Below are 23,670 nucleotides of genomic sequence, written 5' to 3'. Positions count from 1 at the left end.
TTTATCTTAATAGGACACTTAAAAAAACGGAGGGAGTAAGTCCTGTTGCAAAATAAGGTGGGGGCTCCAACCAACTTTCTACTTATGTGGGCTTTCCAAGGGCCAACTGTATGCATAATATATTCCTAATTTGTTCTATTTTCACAAATACAGAATATACTGGAAAAAAAAATATTGTGCACATGTAGATGTAGAAAATGATTACAAATATATTGGTAAGCAAGCGCAACACAAGTCCTTATTTTCATAGTTGAAATATACCTGCTCAAGAGTAGTCAACCACTTTTCATTAATTCTCAAATGTTTTGGCCTTATTTCATAACCAGAAAAGGGAAAGCAGAAAAATAATTTCCGTCAAAGCTCTTTCCTTGAATAAGATATACTATTTCTCATTCATTTCTGCTGCATGTCTACATTATATATACCGGTATCTATGATGATCATAAAACAAATTAATATTGCACTAGTAGTTGTTGAGTAATTGCATTGCAACTTTCTCTACTTTGCTCAAAATCCTACCTACATACACTCCATTTTCAGGAAGTGATGAGGCCAACAACTTGTAATGTTGTTGCAATATTCTTGATAATTTTGATGTGCTGTTTATCCTCCTCATGCTTTGCTAGAAAACATTCTCATCACAAGACGCGCCATGCGAAGAAACGAGCACCTCCAACTCCATATATTGCTCAAAAACAGGTCTTGGATGTCGAGGTTTTTGGAGCTAAAGCTGATGGAAAATCAGATAATTCCGAGGTATATATTCAAAATATATATGTATATATTTTGGTGTTGATTGAAATTGATGTTTGCATGTTCCTGCATTTGAGTTGGATAGATTTTAGTTGTGGTAGTTTACCTTAAAACATTTTATTAATTTTCAGAACTCCTTCACTTACAAGTATAATACTTATGATTTTTTTGCAGGCATTCAAGAAAGCTTGGGACAAAGCTTGTAATTCTTCGGAATCAATGATAATTTTGGTGCCTAAAGGCAAAATTTACTATGTTAAGCACATTAATTTTACCGGTCCCTGTCACTCTGGTATTTCTTTGGAGGTAAGTTTCTAAATTAGCTTGCACCACTTTGAAAAAAATAAGGATAAACATTAATTTGTTACTAATTTAAGATTTATTATTATTATTTTGTAGATCCAAGGAACAATCAAGTCTTTTGCTCAGATGTATGATATCCCAAGAAGACTTTGGATAAAGTTCGAAGATGTAAAGAACATGGAAATTTTTGGTGGTGGAACAATTGATGGTAATGGTGAAGTATGGTGGAAGAATTCTTGCAAAATCAAGAAAACTAAGGTATGTATGTACACATTTTGTTTGTGCTACCAATTAAATGTCAATTTCCTCATTTCCTTTACTGTTGTTTCTAAGTAAAATATTGACAAATAATATTTGTGTTGTTTGTCACTTTTGTAGCCTTGTCAAAGCCAAAGTGCACCAACAGTGAGTTTCTTGAAAATCCTTTTCTAACTCAACATATATTCTCAAAATTTGGACTAATTGAATATTCCAATTAATATCTTTGTCTCTTCTGATGCATGCAGGCCCTAACCTTCAGAAACTGCACAAATCTAACAGTAAGCAACTTGAAGCTTCTGAATGCACAACAAATGCATGTGAATTTCCAAGACTGTGACGACGTAGAAGCTTCGAGACTTTTAGTGGAAGCACCAGAAGAGAGCCCCAACACAGATGGGATTCATGTTACAAGAACTTCCAACATTAAGATTCTAGAATCTGAGATCAGAACAGGTGATTTACACAAATAGCTAGCAGCACTTAATTAGATTATATATATGGTTGTGAATATTTTCGAATGGTGCAAAAAGGTAGTGATGAATTATTGGGTTGTTTGGTTTGGATAATTAGGTGATGACTGTGTTTCCATAGTGAATGGATCAAGAAATGTTGATGTCAGAAACATAGTTTGTGGACCAGGCCATGGCATCAGGTAAATATATATACCATTCAACCTTTATTTATGTAGCTTTATTTGAAGTAATTAAATTATATAATCACCATTAAGTTTGAATTGTTTAGTAGGAACACCTCTAAATTTGTAAAGTTGCTAATATTAGCTTTGTAATTGTAAGTAACTCAAAATGAAGAGGAATCCTTTTCATAGATGCCAAACTTTATGGGTAATTTTTTTTAGTTTATTGGTGGATTTGGTGGGAAGTTGAAAATGATTGATTTTGCAGCATTGGAAGCTTAGGTGAAGACAACACAGAAAATTATGTTTCAAATATTTTTGTTAAAGGAGCAACATTTACAGGAACAACAAATGGAGTACGAATAAAGACTTGGCAGGTAAATTCCATGGAAATTAAAATAAATAAATGCTTAATTTCTCATAATTTTAGATTGCAGTAGTTGAACAATGTGCGAAACGCATATTTCGTGCCGATGAGTAGCAACATTAAATTCTTGAAATTTAATTTGATTATATCTGAAAACCATTTTCTGTAGTTTAAAAGCACAATTAATTCCTATTTCTATGATTACCATCTCATTTTGTGCAATTTGCAATATACATATAAATATCATGTGAGAACTATAAATTTAGATGAGTTAATTTGTAAAATATGGAGTGTAATATATCCTAATTAAGCTAGTTTATGTCCTTGTGTATGAGCAGGGAGGCAGCGGAATTGCAAGGAATATAGTGTTTGAAGATATTTTGATGAGGAATGTTCACAACCCCATCATCATAAATCAGTACTACTGTGACAAAAATAAAAAATGTGATAAAGAGGTACACTTTTTTTAAATCAATACTCCTCTCTGTTTCAAATTCTTTTGGTTAATTAAATTATTTTTAATAAATCAAAACATCTAAAAGTTATTTTGATATTATTAGTTTTTTGTAAATTCACAATTTAAATACATATCTCCCCGCTTCATTTAGTATATACTAATAAAACTACCCCTGTTCCATAGAAAAAACACGTGGAGTTTTTCACTGTGTTTAAAATACCTATAGAAAATGGGGGCATTTCTCAAATTATTCATATACGTACACCTATACTATAGAGTTATATAAACCTCCGGTTTTATCAATGAAATAATTATTTTGGAACTTAATTAATATTGGCAACCATTAAATAATGTTTTCTCTGACAACATAACATATGGGAATTTTTTTTTGCAGAAATCGGCAGTGCAAGTGGAGAATGTAGTATACAGGAACATAAAAGGCACAAGTGCTTCAAAGGTGGCCATAAATTTGAACTGCAGTGAATCAGTTCCATGCAAAAACGTTGTGCTGCAAAATGTGATGTTAAGTGCTCAACAAAAGGGAGATAAAGTTGAAGCTTCTTGCAACCATCTTGCAATGCAGACTAACAACCTCAATTCACTTCCAAGTTGCTAACTTCATCTCAATCTCCTATTTCACTATCAACCCCAAACCTTACAAGGCAGAAGGCGAGTTGCAATTTTCTTGGTAGATTGTTTTGTTCATTGTAGTTGCAAATTAAGATTTCTCATTTTTTTTCTTAGGATACGGTTAGTGATAGTACTGTTATTAATTCTGTAATTGCATGCGATTATTTGAACTATCAATAAATTACAAGGAAGTATTCTCATCCTTCTCTTCTATTCATTGTTAATCAAACAACATTAAAAGAAAACACACCTGTTGCTGCAAGAGCATCTGCCGTATCTCACCATCGGCATTCAAAAGAATGTTTCTTTTAGAAGAAAATTTAGTTTTCCCATCAGTGAAAGAAATATATAACTTTCAAGTTGATGTATTTCTGCTCAACAATAAACAATACTCACTTTTGTATTAGAGGCCACCATTCATAATGCCAAAAAAAAAAAAAATTACTGATTTAATTTTAAAATCAGAATTACAATTATTTTGAATTTTTAATATTTTTTAATATATGTATATCTTTGGTATCAAAATTTAATGGCTAATACAATAATAGAAAACAAAAGAAAAGAAAAGTTGAAATAGGTTTATGAAATCTGTGTCTTCGCTCTCTGCCGCTATCACTTTCTCTCTTGGCCGTCCCGGGTCGCCTCCTGCACCACAACCACGGCCTCGGACCTCTCCATCGCTGCAAGCAGCAGACAGCAGCACCTCGCCTAGCCTTCCCCATCGCCTCCTTCCACCTCGGCGACTCCGCAGCAGCAGTTTCAAACGCCAAAGTTCTCAACAGCAGCTAAAGCCACAGGCTATTTTGGTGTTTTGTAAATTTGATTTTTTTTTTTCCCGCCTTACTGCTAAGATTCCACCGATTAAATCGACAAAAACTCCGATGGGCTTTTTAGATTTACAATAACACTACAAATAGTATTTTGTAGTTGTATTAAAATAATCAGACATTAACAAATAAATTATGATTTTGGAAGTTTTTCAATGTAAACCTAATTACTTTTTCAGCTTGAAAAGCATAGAACAAATAGTTGTAATTTTTTTCTCTCCCGTATAAATATTGAAAATAATGGTTAGATAGTAGGAGAGATTATATATAAAAAAAATGTCAAATGAACTGGTATTGGGCATTGGAGTCTTGCTTTGTTTTTGTTGGAGCCAAAGTCTTGATCTTCATTGCTTTACTTCATGAATAATGGTTATTAACCAAGAAGCAAAATTTAGCCAACAACATTGCAGATTACGCCAATAGATATAAGCCGACACTCTATTGGCTCTAAGAGCACCCGCAACGCTCCTACTCGAGCGCTTACTCGAGTAGAGCGTTGCATTCGAGTAGGGCGTTGCAGGGGGGCCTTACTCGAGGCCTACTCGAGCCTTCGAGTATACATGAGGGAGAGAGAGAATTGGCGCGTGCTATGCACGCGCCTGAATTTAAAAAAAAAAAAAAAAAAAAAGGAAAATTTCGAATTTTGAAAAAAATTTGGCTGTTGCATTTTCTTGGAATTCGGTCTTTTTGACCGTTCCAATATTTTTTTTATTCTCTTCTCCTCTTTAAAAATCCCTCGCTTCCCTTTCTCCCTACCACATTTTCTTCCTCTATAATTTTCATTCTTCCTCTACAATTTTCTTCCTCTTATAAATTTCTTTCTTCCTCTACAATTTTCATGGATCCACACAACCCCTAATACTATGATCCTAATTGGTGCCCCGATCTCTCCGCCGATTATCACCCCGATATGGGGGGAATCAACTTGGAGAAAACCCCAGCAAGTGCCGAGGATGCCCCAGCAAGTGCCGAGGAAAGTGCCTCCAAACCAAAGAAAGGCGGTCGGAGGAAGGAAATCGCCCACAAAATCAAGCACGACAAGCCGGCGCCGGAAGGAAGGCTCCGTCATACTTATCTTCCCGAGCATACTGATCTCATCGTCCAAGGTTGGGCGGAGGAGACGAACGACGCCATCCGTGGGACGGATCAAAAAGGAGAGGCGTATTGGAGACGGATCTGCGACTGTGTCAACCCCATCATCGGTGTCGAGCTTAAAATTCGGCAAATTCAAGGCCACTGGGCCCGAGTGAGCACGGATGTGCGTCTCTGGGAAGCTATTTGGGTGGAGACGCGCAACAATTGGCCTTCCGGCCATTCTGACGATATGCGCCGTGACAAGGCCCAAATCCTCTTCAAGGCTCGAAGCCCACAAAAGGCCGTATTCAACTTTTGGAACGCGTGGAAAGTTCTCCGGAACAATCCAAAGTTCAAGTCGATGTACCCCGCCGGAGACGTGTATTCCTCCAAGAGGACAAAGACTACGGAAGAGGGCGGCTTTACAACCTCAGCGTCGGGCGAGGAGATCTCCTCTTCACGGCCCATTGGCAACAAGGCGGCGAAGGCGGCAGCGAAGGGGAAGGGGAAGGCGTCGGCGTCGCAGATGAGCTCGGAGCCTCCACCCGAAATAGTGGAGAGGTTGGACAGATCCGACCAAAAGATGAGGGCATTCACCGCCTAGTACACCAGGAGGAACGATATCAAGGAGAGGGAGCTCGATATGCAGCTCCTCAACACGGATACGACGCACATGTCGGACGCACAAAGGGCATTGCACGCGTCCATGGTCGCCGACGTGCTCAAGCATCGTGGTCTAGAATAGGATTTTAATTATGTAATTTTACTAATGTTTTAGGTGTTTTTTATTTTTATGTAATTTTTAGGATTTTTAATTTAATGGAGTTTTTAATTATTAGAAAAATATATTATTTAAATTTGAGTAAAATTAATTTAAATGAAAAGCATAAAAATCAAAACTAAAAAATCAAGTAGGCTATCAAGTAACCCCAATGCAGCACTACTTACTCAATGTGGTCCCCCACTATCAAGTAGACTATCAAGTAAGCTCCTCGCGGATGCTCTAAAATGCCCATGACATGCCAATAGATGTTTTTTTAAGGGTTGTCAGTAGGGATGTCAATGCAGCCAGAAACTCGTGGGCCGACCCGAATAACCCGACAAAATTAGAGGGTTAGGGTTGAAAAATCGCAACCCGAAAAAACCTCCAGCCCGATTAGCCCGCATCCGACTAACCCGGAACCCGATAGGGCTAGCCCGAAAACCCGATGGGCTGGCCCGGTGGGCTGACGAAATTGTGACTGATGCATCCAGTTACAACTTCTGCTATATTTAGATCTATGGTATTTACTTAAATACATATATGTAGCCTCATTAAAAAAAAGTGAAATTAATTAGTTAGAATATATATATGTGTGTGTGTGTGTGTGTGTGCAATCTCATTAAAAAAAGTGAAATTAATTACGGATTTTTTGTAGAAATTGATTATTAGTATCTCACTAGTTAGAAATTAATTATTAGTATCTCATTTTAAAGTGATATCATTTTTTTTTTTTCTGTCAATGAGACGTGCATGGCAAATCCACTAATTATTCAGTAATAATCCAGATTGATTCTAGTGCATTGATACATGTTAAATTTTATTACCTCATTTTAATATAATTTTGTTTATGTAATCTTGAATACATGTTAAATCTTATATTTTTGCATTTCATGCTTTGCTATATAATTTATATCTTTAATATCTATGTATATTTTATACATTATACATTATATCATTAGGAATAATAAAATACAAATGATAATTTTATTTTTACGCCTTTAACTTGATTAGCCCGATGGGCTAGCCCGAAACCCGAAAGTTTAGGGTTAGGGTTGAAGATTTTCAACCCGAAAAAATCTCCAACCCGATTAGCCCGCACCCGACTAACCCGGAACCCGATAGGGCTAGCCCGAAAATCCGATGGGCTGGCCCGATTGACATCCCTAATTGTCGGTGTTTAAATACATGAATTATAGTTTGGATTTTCACGTAAAATTTTGAAAGTTGTTAAAAAATACACAAACTTACGTAATGCAGTGATTGACATGACTTTGATATGGCACAATTAGAATCAAGAAAACGTTATTTTACTTGCATGATGGGATGTTCTGTTTTACTTTTATGCATTTTATAATTTTATTTTATTCTCAATAATGCAGAATGTGCATATTACTTTTGTGCATTTTATATTTTGTTTTATTCTCAGTAATGCAGTAAAGTGTATATTAAATGTTACATCATATAGATAGTATATAACCCACCAAAAAATAGTATAAATATGTACATAATGAAAAACTAAATATTTTTAAATTGTGGAAAAATCACAACACTTCGTAAGTTCGTGTATTTTTTGACAATTTTCAAAAGTTTTGAAAAACTAAATTACACTCAAAGTTCATTTACTTAGACCTCATAAATCACCTTTTTTTTTCTTTTTTTTTTCTTTTTTTTGTGTGGAATGGACGGGACGGAGTATGTTTTAAAAAGAGTAAAATTTTGAAGTAGTCAAAATGAAGTATAAAACACAATTTATGGCCACACATTGATTAAACATAAAATTTGGCCATTTTTATTGATTTGGACGTTTTTATGGCACTAATAGTGCCAAAAGTGCCAACAGAAATCCAAAATAAAACCAAGTAAAATGGTCATTTTGGCACTTATGGCACTAATAGTGCCATAAGTGCCATCTGTGCAACAGAAACAATAATAATAGAATCAAGAAATAATAAATGGATAATCTAAACCCTAAATGAAACATCTAAACCCTACGGGAAAGTGTTTAAAATGGTCATTTTGGCACTTATGGCACTATTAGTGTCATAAGTGCCAACGGAAATCCAAAATAAAATCAAGTAACCATACGCGCAGCGGGCGCTGACTTTTTCCCGCGAGCGCGCAACTCACCCATAAGCTTCCAGCTGCCGCGTAATCATCTCAGCGGCCGAGCAATCACCCCAGCGGCCGAGTAAAATGGGCAAATTAGGCATACCACATAATTAATGGCCATATTTTGATGTTTCAAGATTAGGGGCCAAAAATTAATTTTCAATCTTCATTATGGCTATTTGACTGCATTGTTTCTTTTAAAAATAGGGTAAATATCAGTTTTTGGCCCATCGTTTGAGCATTTTCTAAAAAATATCCCACCCTAAGGATAATTACAAAATAATACCCATCGTTTTATTTTTTTCTTATTTGTGACCCGTAAAAATATTCCGACTATCGGTATTTGATTTATTCCGGCGAAGCGCCATGTTGGCCGACACGTGTAATTAAAAAAGAAAAGAAAAAACTAACGAGCGCCGATTCTAATCCCCCCTCCCCCTGCCATCTCCTTTGCTGCCCCCTCCCGACCGCCAACTCCTTCTCCACCCTCTGCCCAAATGGTGTGTATTGTGTAATGCCCTGAAAAATCGAGCGCCGATCAGAATATGGCACAAGGGCCGTGGCAATTCCACCATGAATCGATGGAAGAAGACAACGAGATGAGGGATTCCGCCATGAATCAATTTATAAAGGGGGAAAAGGTGAGGAAGGGCAGTGGCAATTCTACCATGAATCAATTCATAAATTGAGATAATTGTGGGTTTTGTGAGAGAGGAAACGAGATGGGAGATTTAGGGGATCAAACGGGGGAAAATGTGAGGAAGAGGCAGAAGGAAGTCGGTGGTGGCATGTTGCCCGATTAGAAATTTGAGAAGGAGAAGAAGATAGTTTCAGTTGCTGTTACTATAAATAGATTAGAGGAAAGAGGGGCAGCGGCTGATCGACGTTGCTAGACTCCGACGAAGCAGGGCGTGACGAAGCCGTCGTTTGAGCTTCGCGCAAATAAAATATCCTGTGCCCAAACTAGACTAGCTAGTGGTAAGTCCAGAGTCGAATCCACAGGGAACTGAGCAGTAACTAGGGGTGGAGCTAAATACCGAAAAATTGGTATACCGCACTTACCGTACCGAAAAAATACCGAAATTTCGGTATACCGAAAATTTCGGTAATTTTCGGTATGGCAACGGTATCATTTTTCCCATACCGCGGTATATGCCGAAAAATCGGTATATACCGTTGTTTCGGTATATACTATGCTACGATATATACCGCGGTATCGGTATATACTACCGTCAGAATAAATTATATATATATATATATATATATATATTTAATTAATGGTAAATCATTAAAAAGTTTTTTTTCATAATTACTAAAAAATTAATGACAACTTATAAAATATATATTTATTAATAATTAAAAACATGTAAATAAATTGAATAAATATAAAATAAATTGTATCTATGTTATTTAACTAAAGGACTTTGAAAAATATACAAGTATATTATATAACTATACAAGTATGAGCTACATATACATATATATATATATATATATATATATATATCTATATTTATGTCCACATACTATAATTCTAATTCTAGAATAACTATATCTCTAGAATAAGTTACATTCATGTTATATATTAAATTAACTAATAGATAATAATAAGTCATAAGTAAATTTTGAAAAGTAAATAAATTGAGTAAATATAAAACTCAAGCAATAATTACAAGATCTACTAGGTTATTGATGAAACTAGAATATCAATATATAGTCAATTATAATATATAACTATATAAGTGTGAGCTATATAGTTATATTATATATGTATACTATAACTATAATTTTAGAATAAGTTAATTCTACGGATGTAAAGTAAACAAATCGAATTGAAGCGAATATTATTGAATTCGATTCACATTTGTAAAAATAATTTCATATTCCAATGGTTACTCGAATATCTTTCAAATTTTATTTGCTATTCATATTCTATTCGTACACTGATTCGCGAATATTCGAATCGAATCAAATATCCGTTTCAATTGTTTACAAGTATATTTTAAACAATATAAATCGAAATAGTACTTCCTACTATTTCATTTGACTTCTTACTATTTAATTCAAAATATGAAATACTTTCGTATGAATTGAATTTGAAATCAATGTTTTTAATGCTTTGATTAATATTAATTTTTATTTAAGTAAATATTAATTTTTTCTTTATTTTACTTTATATCTATTTTATTATTTATTTTTAAATATTTAATCGAGCATTATGATTTTTGAATCATATTTGATAACTAATCAAATCTAACAAAATATTCATATTTGTATTCGAGTTAATCACAAAATTTCGCATTTGAATATCAAAAATTTGAATTGAATACCAAACTGAACCAAAAATATTTGATTCATTTAATTAAGGGAAAAAAATATAATTATGTCATTTTTCTAATATAAATAAAAGCAATTAATATCAAACAATGAAATACTTACTATATTTTCATTAAATTATTATTCAATACTCATTAAATCCTTGAATATAAATAAAAACAATATAATGCATTATTTAACAAATATCTCATAAAAAGATAAATAATAATATAACTATTTATTAAGTATTAGATACATAATATATATAATTTCAATGTTATCTAAGTTGATAATTTAACTTAATTATAGTGTACTAAAATAATTTTAAAAGTTACAGGGTTACGTATATATTATGTTATATATAATAAAAAAACTATATACGTATTATATATTACATATATTGATATTAATACACCAATAATTTCGATATACCATAAGGTATGGTATACCGACTTTCGGTATGGTATACCGCACTATCGGTACGACAACGGTATGAAAATTCTCATACCGAAATTTTTGGTATGCCGATCTTCGGTATACCGAAAAGTACGGTACGACACGGTATGAAAATTCTCATACCGCAATTTACGGTATGGTATACGATCTGACGGAAAATTTTCGGTATATCGTACCGATCCACCCCTAGCAGTAACTCCTCCTGCAAGGGTGTCACTAAAAAGGGTTTGTATTCTGACGGGTTCTGACCACAACGTGCTTATGGGCAGAACATAGTTTCAAACTAAACTGAAATAACAAAGGTAACTTAATCAAATAACAAAACAATCCTGACTTGGGTTCGAATCACTAAACATGAACTAGGCACTCGATCATTGGTGCAAAGATAAATTACTATACTCGCATACCAGTGGTTATAGGCATAAGAATTGTTGCGCCCCTATTGTCACTCGTCACGCACGCAAAAACCCCTTGCCAAATCTATCCTTTCAGTTTATGATCCCTTAGAAGGTTCAGCTAATGGAAATCAACTACCCCGGGCAACATCCACGCTCTCTGCGATGACCTATCGCTAGTTGTGCTTTGCCCAGGATGCCTTAAGAATTAGATAGACCTACTTGACTCTTGCGCAGATATTTCACCGCAGTCACAGCTCCAACACTCGTTGTACTATTTTGAAGGTCGATGGCGTCTCGCCTTTGCCCAAAGTTTACTTGTGGCCAAAACTCCCTAGTTAACTAGTGATCAGTTAATTAACCAAGTTGTTACAACCTTATTGGAATCAAACCTAGTGTATCGGGAATATGCTCATACAGTTGTTTTGCCCAAATTAGACCTCTCGAGTTAAGTGTTCATGCTTAGATCATCTCGCCCAAATCAGAATATAAAAACTAGCCGAACATAAAATAAATAACAAAGGAAAACATAAAGTAAAAACTGAAATAGAAACTTACTTAAGGCCAAGGGTACTTACGGCCAAAAGTGCCGCAGAAAACATGAACAGAAAACTAAACTACTATGCCCATAAGGGGCGATTACTCCTACCTAACTATGGAAAGTAAAACTGCAGCAGTGATCTCTGAATTGGTGCCTCCAAAATCCTCCTTCAATGGTTCACAACTATGTGGTATTTATAGGCATGAGTTAGGGTTACGCAAGCTGGGCCCAAAGGAGTGGGTTGGAATTAGGGCTTCTTCTGCCAGAGATTGCATCCTGATCTGGAGGCTGATTCTTTCCTTATCCAAACCTCAAGGGATAAGGTTTTTGGATTTCTTTCCTTATCTACATCTTCTGATCAGATTGTACCTTTGCCCTCAACACGAATTCATGTACTTCATCTCCTGCACTCTTCTTCTCTGCCCCGTCTGTACCTTCTGCCCTCGATCATCTTCTGATGCAACTGGATCCCGCGCGGTACTTATGGGCAAAGGGTCGGTTTGCCCAACATCCTGCTTCTCGGACTTTTGATCTTCAAAAAAAGCTTTTGAGTGTCCCAAACTCCTCTGCTTCAAACTCATGCCTCTTTCGCGGAATGCAGCAGCGTTATGCCTTAAAAGCACCTTCTGCCCAAAGAACGGGCATGCCTTAGAACTACGCCCTCCCAGGCGACTGACTCTAGCAAAACAAAGGAAAAAGACTCTATCTAGACCTAAAACAGACACGAAAAACGAGCACAAACATGGGCTCATCAGGGCGGCATCGTGTTTGTGGGTGCGTGAATCTGCCCAGAGTGTGTGTGTGCGTTTTCTATTAGAGGAGGGCAGAGAGATTGAGATTGAGAGTGAGAGAGATGAAAAGAGTCGGGAGAAAGGGAGAAGGAAGACGTCGACTAGCCGACGTCGGTCTCGCCGGAATTTCAGAGGCGGTGGACCGCCTTTTTCTTCGCCGCCCACCGCCATCTTCTCTGTCAGCCATCTCCCACTGCCACACTTCATATACATTTTCCGAGATATGAAATTTCATTAATTTTTTCTTTTTTTTAATTACACGTGTCGACCAACATGGCGCTTCGCCGGAACACGTCAAATACCGGTAGCTGGAATATTTTTACGGGTCACAAATAAGAAAAAAATGATACCATGGGTATCGTTTTGTAATTATATTTAGGGTGAGATATTTTTGAGAAAACGCCCAAACGATGGGCCTAAAAGTGATATTTACCCTTAAAAATATGATTTTCATGATTAGTTTTTTTAATTTTTTTTGGAAATACACCATTAGAAATTTAGAATCGAATCAGAACATACTATAGGGTAGGGATGTCAGTAGATGGGTATTATCCGGACCGGAACCGTTAAAATTGTTATGGTTCCAGATCCAGAACCTGCCCATTACTTATTGGACCCTGACCGAACCTGGACCATGAAATAATAAAGTGAATGGGCCGAGTAGGTTAATTACCCATGGATAATTTAAAGACCCACAACCCATTACAAGCCCAATAATACCCATAGAAGAACCAATAGCCCATTACCCATGGATCTGGGTGAAAACGCTGTCGCTGGCTCGCTGCTTCTCGCTATCAATAATTTTCGAAAGCGAAAAGCACTGCTGGGTCTCCCTCAATCTCCACCAAGACGGCGGTGAAGACGGTGGCGACGGCGAGTAGCGGAGGATTCTCCGCTGGTGGGTGAGAATTCCGCCGAATTCGTCTTGTCCGAGGCTCGGACTCCGAGCAAAATTTCTGGTTTTAGGCGACGACGAGTGGCGGAATTATTACTTCTGAATGCGTAATAATTCCCAACTACACTTCGGCAATACACGTGCTAAGCCTTAACTTTACTCGATTCGCTAACTGGAGCAGGTCGCCGACGGTGACGGACAACGAGACTCTCATGGTAGGTTTGGTATTGAGTTACTTGTCATGTTCTCTTTCTTGTTCTTTCACCGTTGTATTTATTGGTTTCCCGTCCAAGTTTAATAATCGAGGACTAATCTCATCAGCTGAGTGGATTTCTTTCCGAATTTTTTAATCCAAAAGTGAAAATTGTTTAACTTTGATAGCTTACTTTTCACGCATTTCTGAGCTTTCTTATGTATAATCTTATTACTCCATTTCTTTTTGCTTGGGGTGAATGATCAAACCGTACTTCTGGTGAATCTTTATTGTGGTGGGTTTTAGTTTAATAAATATTGAAACTTTATTGTGGGGAGAATTTAAAAAATAATAATAATAATAATAATTTTTTTGCCGTTTGGGGAGATTTTTTTAAAAAAAATTTTTTGCGAGGGGGTTGTGGGGTGGCCGGTGGGATGGGGGTGGTGGCCTGGTGGGTCAACAGCAAAACGGGCCGGACCCATAACAAGCAGGTCAGATCGGATCTGGACCTGTTAGGTTTTGGATCTAAGTGGGTCGAATCTAGAATCAGAACCAGAACCAGAACCGTTGCTTATAGCTCAACGGGTAATGAACGATTTTGGTTGTGGTCCGGGTAATACCCACCCACTGACATCCCTAGTGTAGGGTTTTGACATACTTCTCGTAGCGACACCATGAGCCACCAGAACACACGGCGGAAGAAGCAGAAACTGACGCCGGAATCGCAGTTCCGGTCTACACTTGACCAGTGCTCCAAATCGAAGGACCTCTCCGCCGCCATCTCTCTCTATGAATCCTCCGCACATCCAACCCTTACTCTCAACAATCTTAATTCCTTCCTTTACATCTGCTCCGAAGCCCTATCAGACCCGAATACGCGGAAACCCGGTATCGACTTTGGGTTCAAGCTGTTCCGCAACCACAACAATGAAAACCTCAGGCTAAACGACGCGACGCTCACGGCCGTGGCCCGGTTGGCCGCGGCGAACGGCGATGGAGACTACGCATTTGAGCTCGCGAAAAGCGTGAAGAAACATGGCGTTGCGCAGAAGCTTAGGACCTTCACCCCGGCGTTGAATTGCTTTTGCAGCGCTGGAGCGGCTGATAGGGCTTATGAAGTGGCGGAGCATGTGCTTTCGGCGGGGCTGCAGCTGGAGGAACCTGAGCTTGCGGCATTGCTGAAGGTTTGCAACTCTTTCTGCGCTCCATTTATGCTTTAACCTCTAATTTTTTGAAATTGTTAGATTTAATATATTTTTTTCTCAATTGGTGAAAATTGAAATTCATTTGCATTATTTCGAATGAATTTGTGTAATGTTTCATTCATTTAATTCATCGACTCCCATTACCACCACCAAAAATTTAATTCATCGACTTGCTTATTCTAAAAATTTATAATGTATTATGCTGTGTTTTAATTTTCTTCCCTCTTTCTAAGTTTGATACGAGCTTAAACTTCCTATGGTTGTTTACATGTGTTATTTCTTTTACTTTGCTGTTGGCTCGTGTTTAAGTTTCTTTTGTAAATGAATGTAGTAAAACATATTAGTGTGAGGAAGCCATGGAGTTTCTTGAATTGACGAATCTGATATGTGTTTCTGAAGGTGAGTGTCGAGACGGGGAGGGAGGATAAGGTTTACGAGTATTTGCACAAACTGAGAAGGGTAGTAAGGGGTATTGAAGAGTCAACAATGGCAATCATAGAGAGTTGGTTCAGAGAGAAAAAGGCAGCTGATGTGGATTTAGTTAGTTTGGATAAGGAACAGATCAAGGAAGCAGTTGCGAGGAATGGAGGTGGGTGGCATGGACTTGGGTGGCTTGGCAAGGGCGAATGGGTCCTGCAGAAAACAAATGCTGCCTCAAATGGAATGTGTTGTGCCTGCCGTGAGCAGTTGGTTTGTGTTGATACCGATAGAGCAGAGACTGATAAGTTTGCACAATCAATTGCTTCTTTAGCCATGGAAAGGGAACATCAGTCAAATTTTAAGGAGTTTCAGGTTAGATTGTTAATTTTCTTGTTTAATCATCAATTTTTGTATTTTCTTTAATGCAAATACAGAAGCTGGCCCTGTCATATTCTTCTACCAGTTCATAAGGTGGTTGTCTTGCATGTCAATGCGAAGTGGTGAAGTATAAAAAATACTATCTTTTGACTCATGCTTGATTGATAAATGAGGTGCTTCAAGAAAAAATTATCTTGTGATTCATGTCTAACTTGTAATTTGTATCAACCAAAAAGAGTATAAGTATGACATTGATCTGTATTCTTTTATTTACAAGTTTGACAAAAGAAGTCCTGTGTAAATATCTTTGGATTCTGATTTTCGCCTATTTATTTTTAAGGAGTGGCTAGAACAACATTCTGGATATGAAACTCTGGTAGATGGAGCAAATGTTGGACTATACCAACAAAACTTCGCACAGGGTGGCTTTAGTATCACACAGGTTCTAAAATTTGAGTTTTTCTTTCATGTCATCTCCGTTGAATAAATTATTTAAAAACGTAGACATTACTCACTATTTTTCTCATTTTCTCATAGGGCAGCTTGATGCTGTTATGAAAGAAGTACATAGAAAGACACAGAAACAACCACTTGTTGTGTTGCATAAAAACGTGTGCGCTCACTTCTTGAGGATGCTTCTAAAAGAGAGCTCATTAACGAGTGGATTGATCAAGGAGTGCTATATGAAACACCATATGGATCAAATGATGATTGGTAAATATGACCCTGTAAAGGGTACATCTCATATGTTTGTTCTGGCCTTTTATATATAGATATAACATATAAGTCAGATCTTGGTTATATGTTAACAGTTTCTACCATGCTGTTATGTTTATTGAAAATTATGTGTACATTTTCAATAACACAGGTACTGGCTTTATGCTGCTGTGAAATTGAAGTGCTTGCTAGTGACAAACGATGAAATGAGAGATCATATTTTTGAGCTCATCGGTAGCAATTTTTTCTCGAGATGGAAGGAAAGACATCAGGTGGAAATTGTTTTCTCTTTTCCTTCATGTGTTCTTGCTTTTCTTAATGTCTATAATAATTTGACTTATATGAATCCAACGTGTGTACGGGCCACCATTGTTTAAAATCTGATAACTCTGGGTTATCTGGCTTGTGGAATTGGTTTGCTGATGCTGTTAGATTCACTTATCTTACTAACTTTTACATCTTGTGGTAGTCAGCGACTGATATCCCACTTTCTGTATTGCAGGTGAGATATACATTCTTAAAAGGCAGTCTAAAGCTTATTATGCCGCCTTCTTATTCCGTCATCATCCAGGTAAATAACTTGCAGCTGATACAATTATAAAGATTTTGTATCTTTCATGTCACATTACATTTCTTGAGGTAGTACTGCCAAGATGCTTAATGATTGTCATCAAACTTATTTCTATGTGCAATGTTAAGTGAGGATTAATATTTTGAACCTTTATTATCAATGCTTTGACATATTTTTATGTTACAGGAATCTGAGAAGGGATCATGGCATATACCCTTAGCTGGGGAAATTAGTGACGAGTCTTCACGAACATGGCTATGCGCGATAAGATCAGGATATGACGAAAGCTGGTAGTAATTCCTACACAATCATCAGTCGGAACCAAGAACACGGTAACGACTGTGATAGTTTCTTGAAGTATTTAATTGCATACCCTCTGCTTACAAATAGAAACAATGATAATCATCATTCGCAATTGTGACTTTAAATGGATTGGAAATGATAACTGATGATGGATCATTTAGTTACCAAATCAATATGTTTTGCTTATGCTTTGAATGGCTCCCAGTGTAGTGTATTCTCATATTCGTATTTTTATTTATGTGTGCATTTGCTTTGCATTGGTTTGGAGATGCCAACTTGATACATTAACGCAATTTATAAATTGCTACAATCTGGAAGTAATATAAGATGGGTTTAATACAAAATAATGAACGAATATTTAGATAAATCTCATCACAGTTTTGTAGATTATCGATCAATTGTTTCTGCAGAATGTGAGTGTTGAAGAAATAATCATCCCATTTTATGATTTTGCTGCCCCTGATCATCACATTACAAAAAGCAATGCCAAATAATTGTAGCGAGATTCAAGAAAATAATATATAAAAATTATATACAGAATCAAGATTCTATATACGAATCAAAACCTTCCAAGGAAGTAAATTACGAAGCGTCATGTATCTTTGGAAAAAAGGATTTTGTAAAAATTCCTATAAACGAAAATGATAAAAATCAAATTGGTGGGGGCTTAAGGCCCTTCCCAACTACATGTGACGACCTCAACCTACTGTATTTTCTAAAATTGAGATCGTTTATTTCAAACGATGCATATTTGATATTATTCTCGTGAATTATAAATCCCAAATATATATTCATTTCACCAACTCACCTGAATATGCACTTGTACATTTCATTAATGGACGATGTCATACTTTAAAGTTGTCACTAGTTAACAAGGTACTGTGTTGGCTTTTACTGCTATAAAATATTTCCAATATATTAAACAAAAATCAAAATTGTACTTCAAGAGTTTCAAATTTTATCAAATCGAAACTGGCTTTTATTTAGGGGGAAATGCAAAACTAGCCAAAAAATAAATAGTAAAACTTATAAAGCCACAAGTATACAATTATAACAAAAATAACTATTTTTATATTAAAAGATAATTTATCCTTAATGTGAACCACAAATAATAAAACAACACATTCTATTTTAACTTTAAAAAAATCTTAAAAATTAATACTCCCTCCGTCCCAATAATGAAGACACACTTCATTTGGGCACGGAGATTAAGGAGAGGTAGTTTAGATAATAAAGTGTTGTGGCCCACATCATTAGTGTTTTGCTTAATTTAAGTTTAGTGAATTTGTTGACTTTCATTTTAAGTTTTGACTTTATATTTTAAATATTTAAATAATTAAATTTCAAAAATTTAATTAATTTATTTAAATTAATTTTTTTATCCAGATTTTTTTTTATTCACTGTTATCAATTCAAATTCATTTTATTCCACTTAAGTTAAAGAATGAAAAACTGAAAAGGATGCTGCACTCCTTTCAAAATTTACAAACTGAAATTAAAAGAGACATTAATTGAAAAAATGGCAGCTCATTCTATTTCATTTCAGAATCTGGGGGTTAAATTTCCCACCAAAAATTCGAGCATTACAGCTTATAAAAGGGAGTTCAGAATCTGCCATTTCCCACCAGCTTTCTCACAAAATTCACACAAAAAGAAAAAGAAAAAGATGACTAGAAGAAAAGATTTAACAAGTGAAGAAAGGCAAGCTGTTGCACTCTTCCTTCTTCGCAACAGTGCAGACGGCAAGCTGAACTACGGCACTCAAAAGGCTGCCATGTTGAAGTGGGGCTGTTGTAGGAGTTCGATCGCTCGTCTATGGAAGGCTGCAAAGGAAGAACAAGCACAAGGTCAATTAATATGTGTTCAAAGTAAAAAAAATCAACAAGGTTAGAAGGAAAAGAGTTCATATCGATTTAGATTTAATTTCAAGTTTGGAATTGCACAAAAGAGGAACAATTAGAAGGCTAGCAACAGGTATCAACTGCTCGAAGTCAACAGTGGGTAGATGGATATCAAGAGGGCTGATCAGAGCTCATTCAAGTGCTATCCGACCTGATTTGATAGCCCCCAACAAGCTATTACGGCTTAAGTTCTCTCTTGAACAGATTGAGTATGATAGAATATGCATGGCCCTAAAGTTTAAGCCTATGCACAATGTAGTGCATATTGATGAGAAGTGGCTCTATATCACCAAGACAAACCACAGATTTTACTTAACACCACAAGAAACTGAACCACATCGCACATGTAAGAGTAAGAAGTTCATCACTAAGGTTATGTTTATGTGTGCGGTGTGTAGACCAATTTTCGACACAGATGGGAGTGTGTTGTTTGATGGCAAAATAGGAATCTTTCCTTTCACTGAGATGGTGCCAGCCAAGAGATCAAGCAAGAACAGGCAGGCTGGAACATTAGAAGAGAAGACAATTCAGTCCATCACTAAAGAAGTGATCAAGGACTGCATCATCAATAAGGTATGGATGTCAAATGACAAATGTATGCAATGCCATTCTAATTTAGTAGGTTTTCAGTTGTTCATTTCATATGTAACTTAATTTAAGATCAATGGATATTTATTTCAGTTGTTCATTGCATGCTTGAACAGATTATTCCAGCAATAAAGGCAAAATGGCCTGCAAATGCAAGCAAAACAATCTTCATTCAACAAGATAATGCTAAGCCGCATATTAAAGACAGTGATCCAGATTTTAGGGCTACTGCAACAGCCGATGGCTTTGATATTAGGATTGTCCATCAACCTCCAAATAGCCCTGACACCAACATCAATGACTTGGGTTGGTTTAGGGCTATTCAAAGCTTGCAAGTGCAATCAGTTTGCTCAAACGTGGAAGATTTAGTTAAAGCAGTTCAGATTTCATTCAATGAGCTAAGTCCTAATACATTGAATGCTGTTTTCTTGAGTTTACGGGGTTGCTTAACTGAGATAATGAAAGTGAGAGGGCAAAACAGTTACAAGCTCCCACATATGAAGAAGGGAGTGCTTGCAAGACAAGATGCACTTCCATTGACTTTGGAAGTGCCAAAACAGCTAGTGGAAGAGTGCATTCAGTACTTGCTTGACAAAGGAGTAGTTGAAGGTATTCCCCAACTGAAAGAAGCTTTGGGAATAGACACTTGTAGTATTAGATCAATGGAGGCTGCCTTCAATCAACTCATGTTGATTGAGACTGCCTGCATTGGTTAGTTTGGCTGTTCTTATCAGTTTTTAAGGCACATATGGGTATAGTTGAAGGGGCAGGTTTAGGGATTTCTATAGAAACATGTGAAAATCAGTAGAAAGTGGAGCATATTTTTTGTAAATGACCCCCATTTTGTAAAGCTTAAGTGATTTTAGAGGGAAGTTTTTGAATATGCATGCCACAACACAAGTGCAATCAGAGGGCAATCAGCCCTCATACCAACACATAGGGCCAACACCACATTAATCACACAAAATTAGTCACAAGATAGAACCACATTGGCTGCCAAAATCGAAACCAGAGAGCAATCAGCCCTCATACCAACACATAGGGCCAACACCACATTCAATCACACAAAATTAGTCACAAGAAAGAACCACAGAGGCTGCCAAAATCGAAATCAGAGGGCAATCAGCCCACAATCTCATATAAATTGCAGATTAATCATAGATTTATTAAGAACGCAACCAAAGGGAGCATATTGAGCAAAGAATCATCATTTCAGCATTAATAATCCATCTACCACACTGAACTCCTCTGCCAAACCCTAGATTGCACAGAAACACGAGCGAATAGAACAATCTCACCCTTTTAGAGCCGGATACATGGTCTCGACCATTCTTCGCAAAGCAGGGGAGCATCGGCGCCACCAATCGTCGTCGGCAGCCTCTTCCCGCTCGCGCACGACGTCGTCCCACTTCTCCGTACATAGAAAAGGGAGTAGATCCGAGTCTTCAACCTTCATCGCGGTAGAGGGCCGGCGATAAATAGGGCGTCGAACCGGAGACGGCACCACCGTCAAACCCTCCTCAAAAGCACCGCCGGACTCCTGGAACCCCTGTAAATCGCCGTTGCTCTCATACACATAACCAGACGGCGGCGAAGGCAACGGAGGTAAAAGATCGAAGAATTCTTCGTCCTCCGAATTAGGGACGAATTCAGAGTTCAAATAGGCCTCCCAACCCAATTTATCGGCTATTTGAACGATGGGTGAGGTGGATTTAACAGATGGTGGAGACGGATTCAGGGTGAGGGCGGCGGAACCCTAGGGTTCTAACAGGAGGGCGGCGCAATTTTCGGAGGGTAAATAATCGGAGACAAAGGGAGGCGTAGCGGAGGAGTATGAGGACGGCAGATCAGATCGGAGAAGGGCGGCGGCGTATTGGAGGGCGGCAGATCAGATCGGAGAAGACATGGTGAAGGAGAAGAGAGAACATTCGAGAGAGAGAGAGAGAGATGAGGCTGATATGAGGGAGGCGGACGTTTCAATTTCTAGGGCTAGTGTTTTTTTTGTTATTTATATTAGTCATTAAGGTTAAGTTAATTCTAATTTGGCAACCCTAATTATTTCCATATATAGAAATGTGTCTTCATTATTGGGACAGCCCGAAAAGGAAAGTGTGTCTTCATTATTGGGACGGAGGGAGTATGATTTTATTCTAAAAAAAAATTGTGACTGACATATTCTCTCTGTTCTCTTTCCCCTCTCTCTATCAAATCGTAGAACCCTTTCTTTCATTTCTCTTCTCACTTTTCTCTTCCTCCGCATTAATTCTATACCAAACCCTAGTTACTTTCCACCCACCCTACTCACTGCCGTCGAACACCCCACCACCTGCCCACTGCATCAAGGCCCCACCGCATGCCCACCTCACGTCGCCGCTCGTGTAGCTCCGCTGCTGCCCGTGTAGTGCTGTCACCCGTGTCGTGTCGCCTGCCTCGATAGCACTGATTGCCTCGTTGACCGCTAGCCCACCGTTCCAACACTTGTCAAGAATAGACCTTGGAACGAATGATGCTAAATGGAATATTCGTACCGTTCGTCCCATGTGCTTGCGCGACAGAAAATTGAAACAACACTAATTTGAAGAATAACACAAATTTGAAACAATATTTTATTAATGTTCTTCGTTCTACAACAAATACAACTACAAATATAAGTACAAATCTCACAGAAAAATACGAAGTAAAACGAAATCTCGCAAAATTATTTGTCAGTATAGGGTCGATAAGTGAATTTGACAGAATAACATCAAAAAATGACTTATTTCTCGAGAGGCAACAAAGTTTAACAACTTCTGTAAAATTTTGCACACTTGGTATGAATGGCATGAAATGACAAATTTCGTACCATTCGTGCCGCGCATATATCCGAAGAATCCCTAATGTTCAAAGAATGAATGGTACCTTTTGACCATTCATTCTTCCGGGTGACACGACAAGTATTGGTACAGATGGTACGATTTCGTTCCACATTTTTTTTAGATCTGAATTTGCATCTCATAACTCTCGTAGATCTGGAACTCCTTCAACTCATATTTCACTGGATTCTACATAAAATGAGAATGTTGCCATAGGTGACAAAGAAAATCAGAGGAGGGGTCATCAGAAATAAAAAGAAAAAACAGCTTGTCGGAGAGAGAGAGAGAGAGAGAGAGAGAGAGAGAGAGAGGTTCGGCGTATAAAACTAGCGTTTGAGAGAAAGAGTGAGATACAAATATAACAAAGCCCGTATTTTTTGTTTGTACGTAAAACAGATAAGGTTGGGGGTAGTATTTGTGAATCCTTTTGTTTAATCTTATCGCTATTGGTTGAGAAAATAACTTAGGAGAAATAATGTTGAATGAATAATTATTTATTTTCACTATTTTCAGTAGATATTTCACATCATTAATACTAGTTTTAAGGGGTTTTGACATATAAAATCATGAATTATTTTGAAATTGTAATTTTGACGTGACTTTTGAAGTGTGGGGAATCAAATCACCACCTTTTCATTTTTTGCAATTATATCCCCCAATTATTTTTGGTCGTCGAATTGTTGAATTGGAGCTTACGTAGATTAGTTCACCACGTAATATTCATGTTTTGACATCATTTGCAATAAAATTGTTGAATATTGAAAATTATAGTGCAGATACAGGATACGGTCCCTTTACAATTTGGGAAAATTTTTAATTGAAATTGTACGAAACGACGTCGTTTAGGCCTTACCAAAATGATGTCGTCGTTATTAATTCATGTAAGTTCCAATTCAGTACTCTAAAGATCGAAAAAGAAATTAGAGGAACAAAATTGTAAAAGTTAAAAATGTGATAATTTAATTCA

At 37.0% G+C, this 23,670-nt stretch overlaps 1 protein-coding gene and 1 pseudogene across 1 annotated transcript; both read left to right on the top strand.

Moving 5' to 3' along the window:
• The first annotated feature begins 469 nt into the window (after positions 1 to 469).
• LOC131007031 (polygalacturonase QRT2-like) lies at positions 470 to 3,607 on the top strand. Its single transcript, XM_057934182.1, has 9 exons — positions 470 to 756; positions 928 to 1,059; positions 1,153 to 1,314; positions 1,435 to 1,461; positions 1,563 to 1,770; positions 1,888 to 1,969; positions 2,220 to 2,328; positions 2,657 to 2,773; positions 3,170 to 3,607. The coding sequence occupies exons 1-9, from the start codon at positions 547 to 549 to the stop codon at positions 3,389 to 3,391; spliced, it is 1,269 nt and encodes a 422-aa protein (XP_057790165.1). The 5' UTR covers positions 470 to 546; the 3' UTR covers positions 3,392 to 3,607.
• A 10,616-nt stretch (positions 3,608 to 14,223) lies between these two features.
• Positions 14,224 to 17,553, top strand: LOC131007030 (proteinaceous RNase P 2-like; annotated as a pseudogene).
• The last annotated feature ends 6,117 nt before the right edge of the window (positions 17,554 to 23,670 follow it).

This window comes from Salvia miltiorrhiza, chromosome 1 (genome assembly GCF_028751815.1).
Source record: "Salvia miltiorrhiza cultivar Shanhuang (shh) chromosome 1, IMPLAD_Smil_shh, whole genome shotgun sequence".
Taxonomy (NCBI): domain Eukaryota; kingdom Viridiplantae; phylum Streptophyta; class Magnoliopsida; order Lamiales; family Lamiaceae; genus Salvia; species Salvia miltiorrhiza.
Note: the sequence above shows the minus strand (reverse complement) of the source record. Positions and strands in the feature narration are given on the sequence as shown.